The sequence below is a fragment of the Lytechinus pictus genome, chromosome 3 (genome assembly GCF_037042905.1).
Source record: "Lytechinus pictus isolate F3 Inbred chromosome 3, Lp3.0, whole genome shotgun sequence".
NCBI lineage: Eukaryota > Metazoa > Echinodermata > Echinoidea > Temnopleuroida > Toxopneustidae > Lytechinus > Lytechinus pictus.
The window spans coordinates 59475860-59489950 of record NC_087247.1 but is presented as its reverse complement, the minus strand read 5'-3'; the positions used below and the strand labels follow the sequence as shown (position 1 = coordinate 59489950).

Below are 14091 nucleotides of genomic sequence, written 5' to 3'. Positions count from 1 at the left end.
GGAGGAGACAAAGCATTGGAGGGGCACTGTATTGTTTGTAAACAGTGCTGTGCCCCTCAATTGCTTTGTCTCCTCCGGGTCACGGTCCGCCACTGTGTCCCGAGCCATTCTGTCGTCTATTAATGGTCAGCCACTATGACTGATAAACATAAGACGTAAAATGTTTCCTATGTAATAAGTTTTATACCAGCTTGGCATTGATGTGGCGGAAAGCTGCTTTGTCGAAATACTACAGGAGTTACTTCAACAGAAACAGAATTTCATGAGTGCCCAAGCTTTAATATTTCTGCTTTTGTAAAGATTACAAAATGGAATTAGAGCTGTTGAGAAGTGAGTTTATTCAAAAGGTTTAATAAATATTGCAGTAAAATACAAGAGTACATTTTACTGTATGGGCCATTTTTTCAAAATTGCCTATCTGTACTAGTATTTGCATTGAGAAAGGTAAAAGCACCATCACCAAACATTCACAATTCTCTTTAACATTAGTGACTTTTCTGGTGGATTCTATTTGAATTAGTCATACCTGTGTCATAATTCATCCATTTTTTTTCAATTTAGATTTGTGCAGTGAATGCAAACATTGCCATCACTTCATCCAGTTTATTGCCATCCTCCATCTAGCCCACCTAACCTCTTCCACTCCAACTCAAATGCCCTTCTCACCACGCACTATATCGTCTCAACAGACAAACCCTTACATACAACTTCCATGTTTGTACACCATTTACCTTTGCCAACTAATTTTACTGCCTCTCCCCATTATGTCTGCATCAAGTTGTCAAGTCTTTTTCCCATTTATCAACTTCATATCACACATTGATTTCATCGTTTAGAGTCATGATTTCCAAAGATGCATCAGAACAAAATATTTCATGCATTTACTGAACATTTTTATAAATATCCATATGTTCCAACAAATATAATGCATAAATGTGAAGTTACCCTGCACAACCAATATCCAAATGAATCCGTACTCTTTATGTACTTTGGAAGCTATATTTGTTTTCTAAAGAAAAGTACATGTCAACAGGTTAATCATATGCCTATTGATAGAATGGCACAATTGATTTGACATTCACTAAAGCATTGAGAGTGATCTCCAATGGAGACTCTACTGTTCTATTTAACCTTTATTAATTAATCTTAAAATTTCTCATTGATGTAAACATCATAATTTGAAAGAGTGTAAAAATATTAAATGACAAATTAGATGGATTCTCGACTGCACGAAGTCAAAATTTATGCCTCCGCCATTTTTCCAGAGCTGGACTATATTACATACTTTATTCTGATATTGTGAAAATTAATCTAAACATTGTTAATCTCAGTAATTAAAGAAAATAATTTTTAAATGTATTCCAAATATATTCTTATTTATTGAAAAGGAGGTCTTTCACTGATTCAACAAGAAGATCTGTGAGCTAGATCTTTAACCTTGACACTACAAACTAATGAGAACATTATAAAAGTTAAAGCGTTACAGACTGCATTCAAATATTAGTAACGAGAGTAAAATTCTTTTTTTTTTAAATGATCCAACTTATTGGAACTTAACATCAAGTAAGAAGAGCCAGCAATTCATAGTAAGACAAGGATGAAAATGAACACAATAAAAAAGTATTCACTATTCCAGATTGAAAATTGTTGCTTTATAGGAGGTCTGAAGAGAGGCTTATACCACTTGTGATTGATAGTACAGGCTTATTGCATTGACGCCCAATGGCGACAATGCATTGTTCTTGTTCCGTATTCCTATTCCGTCGTCTTCTTCTTCTTCCATCAAATCCCATTTGTTTAACACATGGTTTTTGTTAGCTCTACCCTGGCTCCGTCCCTCATCCAAATTCATCCAAACTTTGTAGACATGTTGTCCAGCATCCCTAGTTGTGCCCCTCGTCTTCTTTTTTTCAAAATCACTCATGCATGACCATCTAGGCGCCATTTTGTAAATTTCAAGTCCATTTGCATACCATTACTAATCTCGTCCTAACTCCCGCATCCTGCATTCTACAGACTTCTAACAAATTGCTATAGATAGTCAAAGAGTTGCCCCATCATTTGCGACGTATAACCTGACCTTCAAAATGCCATCTTCATGCCCTAAATTCAAATCCGAAATAGCCTTCCTTCAAAAACGTCATATTTATTGAAATGTAAAGTCAAAAAATCGTAAAATGGCCCTAACTTTCTTGTTTTTATTCATTTCGAGCTCATATTTTTAGGAATTGATACTGGTACCATATCATACATAGGAGTTAGTTTTCACGCATCATTGAATTTCCGTTACTGAAAAAGCGCCCTCTAAAGTTTCAAAAACGCTTATCTTTGAATGCTCCTCATTGCGTCATGCATGGCCAAACCCGTACCCCTTTTAAGATTTAGGGTGTTCAAGATATGCCCTTTCATGCCATTTAGAAAAATATATACCTTACCACTGACGAAATATCTGAAAAATGCTCCCGAAAATCAGCAAAATAAGCAAAATTGCACTATAATGCCAGCACAACTTCAACTTGCTCTTATTTCCTTATTATTGAAGCTTATCCTTACTAACTTGGCAGATATGAGTATTGATATATACTTTAACCGTTCGTCAACCTTTTGTGACAGAAACTGACATAGAGCTGACGTCAGCTTAAAATTATTGTGAAAAACTGTCATTTTTAATGTCTTTCTTTATATGGCATTTACTTCCGGTCTATTGCTTGCGCACACATAAAAGGGGTATCAACGTCACCGCATGGAAATGCTCTTTCCAGTGATACCATATACGACATAGGTTACAACAGAAAATTTCAAGATAAGCCAATCTGAACACATGGTATACTACTCACAATGCACACATTATCAACAACAGAATTGTACACATTGTCTATGGCATAACGTATTATGCATGCACATCGTTCCGATACGCACTTTACACTGAGTTACGTTAATGAACTGTCAGGGAAATGTGTATGCTTATTCATATCACTCTCTGTGTGTCTTTCTCTCCCTTCTCTCTCTTCGTTAAGCGCCCATATGGTCTAAAAATGGACGAAATCTGTTTGACTCGAGAATGTAACTTCCTATGGAGGGCAAAATGTACCAAAATCCACTTTGATTAACGTGTAATTTTTGTTAGTCCTCCCCTGCCTCCGCTCCTCATCCAAATTCATTCCGATTTGGTAGACATGTTGTCCATGATGCATTATTGCATATCTCTTATTTCATTTTCTAAAATCATTCATGCATGACAGTGCATGCACCATTTTGAGTGAGTGACATCATCATCTCTCTCATTTGGATGTAACTGGCTCGTTCATATAACTCTTTTGTTAAAAATAAGCGAAACTTTGAAATGTCATAACTTTCTTATTTTACATCCGATTTTGATGAAATTTTCAGCATTGTGCTTGTCTGATTTTTTCCTATTGATTCAAATCAACATTTTTCTGAGGTGGACTTGACCTTTCAATCAGACACGTCAATGCATGCACATCGTAATGAAACGATTGCAGTTCTAGTTTAGAATGGAGTTGTTTGCAAGTCCACTTTTTTGATCCACCATCTAGGTTGATCAGAGGAAAAAGCCAATTTATTTTCCATTTTAGTTTGCTATTCAGCTACATGTAAAAAGCCAATGGCATCTTGGAAATTTTATCCTTGTTTTTTAATTTTATCACACAAATAATGTATGACCTCTTTAACATTTGATATCTCTTCCCAAAAACTAATCAGATCATTGTCACTCCAATAAGCATACATGCATCTTCCAATTTTGAACTTGATACTATCACTCCAATATGCATACATGACCCAAGTTTAAAGTTGATATGTCAAACAGTTCAAGAGTTATTGCAAGAACAAGGCATATAAGGTATATGACCTCTGTCACCTTCAACCTTTGACCTAAATACCCAAACAAGTGGAGCGCCTCTGGCAGTCTCACCTGCATTACGCGATTCGATATAGCAGCAGTGCTGACTTTGAAAACTACTATAAAATAATTATTCACAGAAAACACTATCCAAATAATGATACAATACAATTTTCATTTACCTTAATGACCTTTGACCTTAGTCATGTGACCTGAAACTAGCACAGTATGTTCAGTGATACTTGATTACTCTTATGTCTAAGTTTTATGAATCGGATCCATAAACTTTCAAAGTTATGATGGTAATTCAACAAATACCCCTAACTTGGCCAAAGTTCATTGACCCTAAATGACCTTTTACCTTGGTAATGTGACTTGAAACTCAGGCAGGATGTTAATTAATATTTGATTACCGTTATGGCCAAGTTTCATGAACTAGGTCCATATACTATCTAAGTTATGATATTTCAAAAACTTAACCTTAGGTTAAGATTTCGATATTGACTCCTACAACATGGTCTAAGTTTATTGACCCTAAATGACCTTTGATCTTGGGCAGGACGTTCAGTAATACTTGAGTAGCCTTATATCCAAGTTTCATGAACTAGGTCCATATACTTTCTCAGTTATGCCGTCATTTCTAAAACTTAACTGTCGGTTAAGATTTGATGTTGACGCCTCCGCCATCGGAAAAGCAGTGCCTATAGTCTCACTCTGCTTTGCAGGCGAGAGAAAAACTTATCAAATCGTATACATGATCCAAAAATGAAGTTGATTCATCAAAGAGTTACCTCAAGAACTGGTGCAAAATGACCCGTGTCCTTGGATGGATGGACGGACATCTCAAAAACATATTGCCCCCCCCCCCCCCCGACATTAACTTTGGTGAGTGGAAGCATAAAAAGAGCTTTACATCAGAATTTTTTTTCAAAATCACAGCAATAAATGTAAAAGATGAATATACATAAATATATATATATAATTTGAAATTAAAACTCTCCCAGTAGTATTGCACAGCAAATATTAAGTATGGTTATCACAGATAACCTCTATTTCAAATTTGATTATATACAGTCACAAAATAATTTTAAAATGCCAAAACAAATACCCAGTAGTTCTTTTTACATGTACATAATTGAAAGCATTAGCAGAAACTGTTATACATTGCATAATTGATGTACTCAAAGTAGATATCACCTACAAAGATCTAATTTTCCTTACCGGATACAAAGTTTCATAATCTGAAATTTCTAATAAAATTAGTAAGTATGATTACAGGCTCTTACCATTTTTTTTCATAATCATTCATCATTTTCCATCTCACTAGCAAATATGAAAATATATCTCATCTATATTTCACCAACACATTCAAGCAATCTCATACCCCAAACCCAAAATATTGTCCATAAATTTGAACATATTTCCTGGTACAGGTACATACACATATATGTTTGTACTGCTTGCTATTGATACACAAAAATTTCTTATGGAGTACTGGAGTTAAATACTCTCATGGCAGAATATGAATACAAATAAAAATGTTACTTGTATTTTGTCAAAATATTAAAATAGCATAGTAATCTGGATTCTTTGTTAAATAAATATATATGTACTTTAACCTGAGCACCCACTTTAAAAAGAACTAGAAAGCAACAAATTCTTGTTACAACAATACACTTCACACAACAAATTTGATTGATCATGCCTCATGGCTCATTTGGGCAGGTGTTATCTAAAGAGTACATAGTTCACAATGATTTTAGGAAGACCAAGTTTGATGACCTGGGAAAGTTTCTGAGGACCAAGGAGTCGACGGATTCTCCACCTGCACAATTCAGCAAGCATCCTTGGATTGGCTGTAAAATATAATTTATACAGATTAACTCAAATAGTAATCTCTAAAGAAAGATAGCATATAAAAGCTCCTCAATATTTCATTTCAATTGAAAATAATCTGATCATATAAACTATCTTGTACAAACATGCAACTGCAGGCAGAATTTATAGATTACAAGAAAGATTTTAGGATTGAGTACTGTAGCTTATTGATAAAAGTTGAAACAGACTAGGGTTTAATCACACATGTACCAAAATTAATATAAACTGATGTATGTTTTGATTCATCCAGGAAAAGTCAAATTACGATGGAAAAAATAAATCTATTCATCTGGACTTATTTTGATTGAAGCAGAACAGTTTCACGACCGATCCGGGACGCTTCTTCAGCTCTGACTCTCATCATCCGCTCATCCACAAGTTGGGAGTAGTGAAGACATTGTTCCACAGAGCTTCATACATTCCTTCTTCTGAGATAACCAAGGAGAAGGAACATAAACATCTCTGAGAGGCTCTACGTAAGTGTGGTTACCAAGGGTGGAGCATAGAGAAAGCCCTTCACACGCAACGCCAACGTGAGAACAACCTTCCTCGACCGACGGAACAGGGGCATCGCTTCGGTATCTCTGTTCCCTACGTCAGTGGACTTTCAGAGAAAATCCGGAGGATCCTGTCTTCTTACCGCATCCCGGTGTACTTCAAACCGACTAACACACTTAGGCAGAAATTGGTTCACCCGAAGGATAAAGTTCCCAAAGACAAGAAAAGCAACATTGTCTATGCTATCCAGTGCCAAGAGACAGGTTGCAGCGCTAATTATATTGGTGAAACCAAACAACCCCTCTACAAGCGTTTGTATCAACATCGCAGACCAGGCGCATCGGGATACGATTCTGCGTATACTCCCACCTGAACACGTCTAAACACAATTTCAAAGATAAAGACGTGCTCATCCTAAACAATGAACCTTGGTGGTTTGAGAGGGGGGTCCGTGAGGCGGTCTACGTCAACGCAGAGAACCCATCTCTCAACAAAGGAGGATTACGACATAACCTCTGTCAGATTTACAATCCTGTAATCCGAAAAATTCCTCGACGTCTCCAAGACAATAACATCGACGGTGCTTCGGCGCCAATCGGCAACGACGATTTCCCGCCAGTTCAGAAGAGCTGAAGAAGCATCCCGGATCGGACGTGAAACTGTTCTGCTTCAATCAAAGTAAGTCCAGATGAATAGATTTATTTTTTCCATCGCAAAATTAATATAGATTATTAATTTTTGTGTTGAAATCTTGTCTGCTATGTCTAAAAACAAACTCATAATAAACCCTAATTGCCACACATAACGTCAAGCTCCAATGGAGTCGGTATTCTAGAGAGCTGAAAGTAATTAAACTATAACTGCATGATGGGGAGCATCTCATGAACAGTTTTAGCAATGATTTTTCACTGAATATTTGCTCTGAGCCAATCTGATGCAACAATTTCCAGTAGCTTATAACAATTCTAAGTGAAAATCAGTGACTATTTGCTTCATGAAAACCACTCCTGATTACCACTATTAATAGCAAATCATGTAGTCTCTGTTTCAATGATATGTAGAAGCTCACCCATTTCATAATCAATGATGTTTTTTGTGGCATTGTCTGTATGATGGATGAGATCCCTAGGGGTTCTGGATTGGTTGTTGAGGGCATACACATTAGCACCATACTCCAAAAGAACATCTACAAGGTCTGGATTCTTTATACCTGCTGCAACATGTAGAGGACTAGTATGGTTCATTATAGCATTCACATTCCCTCCTGAAAGAAAGATACAGAATACAATACAATTCTTAATAAGAATTATTATACTTGGTGTCTTATAAAAAGCAGAACCGTGGATTTCAAGTACTTCGTACTCCAAAAGTTTAATTTCTTTCTATATTACACCAGTCGCTAAAGCAGCTTCTGTAGAACTAACTAGATCACTAAATTTGCTGGGTTTTTTTAAATTCCATTATTAAAATGCAAATGTTTTGTGAACAAGTATAGTCCAAAATGGCCTTCCATGATTACCAGTACAATGATTATAATCCATTTTCTTCTGTTGATAGTTGACACTTGTCAAAAGCATTCTTAAGAACAATTTACATCTAGTAAATAAGATTGCATTGATCGATCTATCTGATAAGTCAGAAAAAAATCTAGGAACAGCAGGATTTGAACCTCATCTACTGATTGCCGGTCAGCGACTGTACCACCGAGCCATCAGTGGTCCATGGCACAGTCACAATGAAATAAGAACAAAGTCCTTAGTCCCCCTTATTTAATCTGTCATGCATTCTTATATTGGTTTGCCATGGACAATGAAATGGAATGTTAAAGACTTGATGGGTAAGTTTTTCATTATATTGTAAATACAATTTACATTGTACATTGTGACTGTGCCATGGGGCCCGGTGGTAAAGTGGCTGACCGGCAATCAGTAGATGAGAGGTTCAAATCCTGCTGGTTCCTAGATTTTTTCTGACTTATCAGATAGATCGATCAATGCGATCTTATTTGCTTGGTTGAAACACATAAATTGTATTTACAATATCATGAAAAACTTCCCCAGTTAGCCTTCAACATTCTAATGTAAGGCCACTTTGGCCAGACAATTCTTTCTCATCTGTAGCCATGATTTGTAAAATTTTAAAATTAATAAGGTTTAAGAAATGTATAGAAGTGAACTTTTCTTTTGAAAACAAATGTATACTTTGTATTTCAAGCAAAACATAAAGAAGATACACCTCAAAACAAAGCAAATTTGCATAAAATTAGTTGATGTGGTTTATTTTATCCAAATAAGATTCACTGACCTGCCTTGAGTATGACCTTTATTGTTCCTGTCTGGCCCATATTACAAGCAGCATGTAGGGGTGTCCCATAATGCAAGTCAGAGGCTTCTAAATTACTTCCTGCTTTGATTAACTCTTCAACGCACTTGGTATGTCCTTGAATTAAAAGTACAATCAAAATATAGAAAATGTCAAATAAACTTTAGACAATGATTGCAAGTATTTTCTCTCCTTTTCTCCATATTTATCAAACAGGTGCTCCAATGATACTTGAACGAGAGTGAAGGGCCTATTCTTTAGACAGAATTACTAACTTTGTCCATGAGGTTCCTGTAAATGATACAATTAACAACACATAAATGGGATCTTAAAATGCTTATGGACACTTTAATATAACAGATGCAATTGGTCTTTGGAATTTATTTCAAGAGAATTTCATAACTAACAAAACTAAAACTGATTGCAAATATTTATATGCATCTCTTCATGTTACAGATCGATAATCCATATTTTCAAAAAGCCCTTCTCTCTCATTTAAATGTGTGTCTGTTTTCAATTCGCTTACCTCTAAAAGCTGCTTCATGAAGGGGTGATGTCCTGGCCAATGTTGGATTTGGTATTGCACCTTTGCTAAGCAACAACTTGACAATTTCTATGTTGCCATGGCAACAAGCTTCACAGAGAGCAGTTGCACCATCAATGTTACATGCATTTATCTGAGAAATTAGAAAAAGAAACACTTTTAACAATAACTCAAGTAGTATACTGAATCTACAAAGACAGAGATACTAAAGCATACAATGTGCCCTATAAATATATACTAAAAAAATGTAAGAAATATTATTAGTATAATTTTCTTATACACCTGACAAGTTCATGCATAAATATCTGTACTAATGCATAATTTGTACCACAAAGCATCTCTCTGAATATTACAGACTGATAACACCATGAGCCTTGTAAATGATGACATATAGCTCATTAGACATCGCTGTGTTGATATTTTCCAGAATTCTTCTTCAGGAAAGAAAATATTCCTATATATACAATAAATCTGGAGAGCTGAAATAGATTACCGTCAGTCAGTCTGCAAGTTAATGAGCAAATGAGCAGGGTTTATCCAGGTCCTCTCATGGCTGAATTCATATCCCTACAAAATCTTGTGAATTGTGAGACTTTTTTCTCAAAGAATTTAACCATTTTCTCCTTGAGTAAAATTGATTATTTTTGTACCATAGGAAAGAGTAAACGTTAATTTTTATATTGGTTATTTCTTTTGAATAAAATATTTTGATTAATAGGTGAATTTCAAGCCTGAAAAGAGGCCTCAAACAGAGTTTTCTTCCTTTGTTTTCTCTTGCAAACTGTGCAAAATATTGTGCTTTGGGCACAAACATTATTTATATCATCAGAAAGCTCAAACTCTGTACTTTCATACAATGTCACTTTTGATATGCGACACCTATTACAACATGTAGATTGGTCAGCAGCCAGCCTTTTCCATCAAGATGCAAGACGAGATTTCTGAAATTTCTGAGTAGCATAAAATCTAGAGTTCTGATTGGCTAAATAAAGTTTTCAAACAACAGGCGCGGGTAATTTGAAGAGATTACCACATGGTGAGTGTGGCCCAGTGTGGGGAACATTGGAATTTGTGTGGGTGTGTGGTCTCTATGACCAATCAGAGCGCAGTATTGTTTTTTAGCTGCTAAATGTACTTGGCCTATAAAAAGCTGGCTGCTGACCCATCTAAATTACATCTTCTTATAAAAATTATATATTAAAGCTTAGATCTTCAGCTTTATCATAATCTAAAAATCATTTGTGCTCAAACAGAAATTAAGTGTGAAAACAACAACTTTTGTTGCATGAAAATAATTATTTTGTTTCATGTTTTAGATCAAAAGTTTCCCCTATATTACAACATCTTTTAAAAAATCCAAACACATGACCTGAAAGAATGATTTTTCTTCTTTGTAAAGATACCAAAAACATGAAATTTGGTTAATATTTAGAGCAGCAATGGCGGAATAAAAAGAGGTGTTTTGGTCCGCACCAAGCTCAATAACAATGCAAAAACACTCTAGTCATGAATATCACTTGGATATAAAAAGAAGCCACTTTTTGAGGGCTTGCCGACTAACTGCCGTGATTTCATTACCTATATTTTGGGTGAGCTGTATATTTTGGGTGAGCTGTAGATTTTATTTGAAGACTACAAAGAGCAATTTTTAATTTCTGGTTCAAAACATTTATCTCTAACAGCTACAGTGTACATTTCTCCTAAGATCTTGCAACATATCTACTTACATCAGCACCATGTTTTACAAGCATCTCTGCACAATAGAGGTAACCACGAGAACAAGCTTCATGAAGCGGAGTGACACCATCAGACGTGCGTTTGTTGACATCAGCTCCTCGTAGGATCAGACCATGCATGGTCATTAACTGTCCTTGGAATGCTGCAGCATGAAGGTCAGTACGGTCTTGACCAAGGAATGCATCTCCTCAGAGAAATATAATTTAGAGTTTGTAATACTGAGAAAACTCTAACATATGCACTCTGATTCTATCAAGGGAAGTAGTAAGGTCAGGAGATATGGCTACAAGATATGATGAAAATATTGTGACAGGCAAATTCAATCAATCTGAAGTACACAATATACAGTATAACCTCTCACAATAAGTTTTAAAGAGGGTGTTGAGTCATGTTCAACATTGATAAATTAATCCATAAACACAGACAACAGTAATCAAACTCACTAGGGTGCAAGCAAGGGAATACATCACAAAAGTGTCAAACCCAAACCAAATATTTCTCCATCCAAAAAATGATGTGTGAACACTGACAATTCATGGGGCCAGTAATGCATTTATAATTAAACACCAAGTTGCCTAAATATTGGGGGAGGGGGAGTTAAATACTTCAGCCAAATTCACAAGGGGGGATAACGAAATGATAAGTACTTATCTGGTTTATCCCCTTTGTGAAAATAGTCCTTTGATTTTAACTCTAATTATTATGCTTTAATTTTATTTCACTGTTCACTGTACTTAACTCAGAAATTATGTGAAATATTGACATTCGATATACATGTATAGCTATCAATTGGCTTACCTGTGTGTCTTGCGAGAAGTGGACCAGACATTGTAGACAAGGTCTTACATCAATAGTACATATTTTTTGCTGAGGTAATAAACCTACAAATAAAAGAGAAGGAAATATACTGAGACTAGGGCACAAAAAGAGTAAGACACAATTTGTGATAGAGGATGGTATTTATACATTTGAATATTGTATAATGATCTTTGACATGATACAACAAATTCACCAGTAAGCATTACTGAGACACTTAACGATGATGGAGATTGAAGTTTGAGTTTGACTAAATATCAGGATTGGGCAGTTTGGGCTCAGTTACTTTCTTCAATCATAATTACAAACTGTTGAATTACAATTACTTTCCAATTAAATTACTTTTAATTTTACAGTCATAAATGATATAAATTTGTGTAATAAACTCACACATTTCAACATAATTCTAAGTTACAGAAAAAGATGAAGGTTTACAGAGTACAGACAGCATTGATTCTGCCTATCACTCTCTTTAATGCTGAATGAGTGCATCAATTAACATTATCATTAATTTTGTGAAGAATTCAGAATCTCAAATAATGCAATTATATTTTAGGACGTATTACAATTTGCTGATTACGTAATTTATTCAAGATAAATCATTTAAGGGGAGACCCTGCAAACAAACGCAGTGATATGCGTGGTATGATTTATCATTAAAATTTAATAGGAGGCGCACAAATTTGTTTGTTTTTATTTATTAACGCCTCAGTACCAAAACAAATCATTATTTTTGAAATTGCGCATAGTATTGCTGATATCGACTTTGGCAAAGACGGATGTGCCGCTGCTCTGAAAGTATTCTCTGGTTCTGGCTATATTAGACTGGTACAGCTACAGCTAAGCATACGAGCGTGCCAGCCAATCCGCTGGCATATGTCCGTACGCTCAGCTAGCAGGCGGCGATCGAAGAAAAACATGGCTGATCCCAATCTGTTTGTCATCAAAATTTGCTATTTTCCAGCATATTTTTCGGAAAGGTGGTAATCTGAATTGTATTTAATATAAATTTCTTTATTATTTCTTCCCTGACAAAAAGCAAAATTCAGGCGTAATAAAGGAGGGTGCAAAAGCACACCCTTTCATGCCTTTCTCTATAGACGCTGTAGTTAAGTGGCGGTTGTTTGCTCCACCATTACGAGCCGAATGGCAGTCATCCGTCTGTGTAGGAGGACAATGTTGAAAAACTCCTCCAAAAGAGCGGATTTATCAGTCTGATTCTTTGGGTGCGCTGATCGAAAAGACTTCAGTCCCTGTAGTCTGTACATTCATTACATTGGTTGTTCAGCTGTTGGCTCGCGAGGAGAAATATAAAAAATGTTTGAAAACTCCTCCAAACAGACTAATGCCAGCTGTCTAACGTTAGAAAATCATGATGCACCCCTCCATACATGATACTATTAATACCGGTACGTAGAGCTAGCTGGCTAGCTCCCGGTCCCTCCCGGTGCAGGTATGGTGCAATCCAGCCAGGGATGGGGGATCGAATTTGACTTCCCTCCGGCCTCCTTCAAACTAACATAGAAGACAAGTTAAAATTGATTTTGTCGTTTGTCAGTACCGGTACGGTACGTACCCGGTACTCAGCAAAAGATCTTCAATACTATGCAGTTGATTTTTCAAGTGGAAGCGATCAACTTCAACTGTTATTTTTGTTTTCCTAGCAGTTTTGCCACGGCCATCTCCAACTCCAAGTCCTATTAGTATTACTTTTTTTTTCAGGCCACCCCTGGATACATTCTGGCGCCAGCGCATACACCGACTCAAAATGTAAACAGTATACGTACCGGTATACTGCACTGGGAATATACTACTACGGCGCGGCCCGCGCCCCATTGCATGCATGCATGGTAGTCTGCTATGCAGACTCTGAATGGCTCGTGAAGTGGGATCTGCAGCTGGTTTGCGAAGCAAACCAGCCTGAAAGGGCGAGCGAAGCGAGCCATTTCAGAGTCTGCTTCTTCTTTGGAAATCTTGTTCCCACCGTCAAAATAAGTCCCACCCACCCAAAATTTCAGAGAGCTTTCATTGGATAACTTCATCTGTCTGTAAACCAAATTTTATGACCACTGAGGAGTATAGATAATCCCCTACTTCAACCACAGAGCCATGAGCAGGGTTATTATGTAATACCCTTGCTCAGGCCATCAGACAGTGTTTACGTATGACATTCCACTGAGCAGCTGCATGTATGGCCAAAACCTTGCTCCATCGCCCAAAATAGTGGATGGTTTTATCATAGCTCTATATATATATTCTATTCAATTCAATCTTTATTTCGCAAATAGGATAAAAATACAAGGAAACATCAAATAATGTGATTAGATAATAAAAATAAATTGCGTGGCTTCCCATGAAGGTAATAAGAAACATGTGAGGCTCGCCAAAACATAGTAAAAACAAAACAACATTAATACAAAACAGAATATCATAT

At 36.2% G+C, this 14091-nt stretch overlaps 1 protein-coding gene across 6 annotated transcripts; it reads right to left on the bottom strand.

Moving 5' to 3' along the window:
• Window positions 1-2223: 2223 nt before the first annotated feature.
• LOC129256886 (ankyrin repeat and SOCS box protein 13-like) lies at window positions 2224-13480 on the bottom strand. 6 transcript variants are annotated; one of them, XM_064097481.1, is made up of 7 exons: window positions 12746-13480; window positions 11640-11722; window positions 10832-11025; window positions 9087-9237; window positions 8543-8677; window positions 7308-7502; window positions 2224-5718 (listed from the first exon to the last, which is right to left on the bottom strand). In XM_064097481.1, exons 2-7 carry the CDS (start codon window positions 11668-11670, stop codon window positions 5591-5593), a joined length of 834 nt encoding a protein of 277 aa, XP_063953551.1. In that variant the 5' UTR covers window positions 11671-11722; window positions 12746-13480; the 3' UTR covers window positions 2224-5590. The 6 variants fall into 6 exon arrangements, with proteins under 6 accessions (XP_063953551.1, XP_063953552.1, XP_063953549.1 ...); XM_064097482.1 differs by having other exon boundaries at window positions 3220-5718; window positions 13234-13429; XM_064097479.1 differs by having other exon boundaries at window positions 3413-5718; window positions 10832-11028; window positions 13234-13427.
• Window positions 13481-14091: the final 611 nt, after the last annotated feature.

Excerpts from the sequence above, each read along its gene's own strand:
- LOC129256886 (XM_064097478.1), bottom strand. The coding sequence starts at position 11,670 with ATGTCTGGTCCACTTCTCGCAAGACACACAG. Across the intron at positions 11,029-11,639 it reads ACTTCTCGCAAGACACACAG|GAGATGCATTCCTTGGTCAA; the intron begins GTAAGCCAATTG and ends TATTTCTCTGAG. Across the intron at positions 8,678-9,086 it reads TCATGAAGCAGCTTTTAGAG|GACATACCAAGTGCGTTGAA; the intron begins GTAAGCGAATTG and ends TTTTAATTCAAG.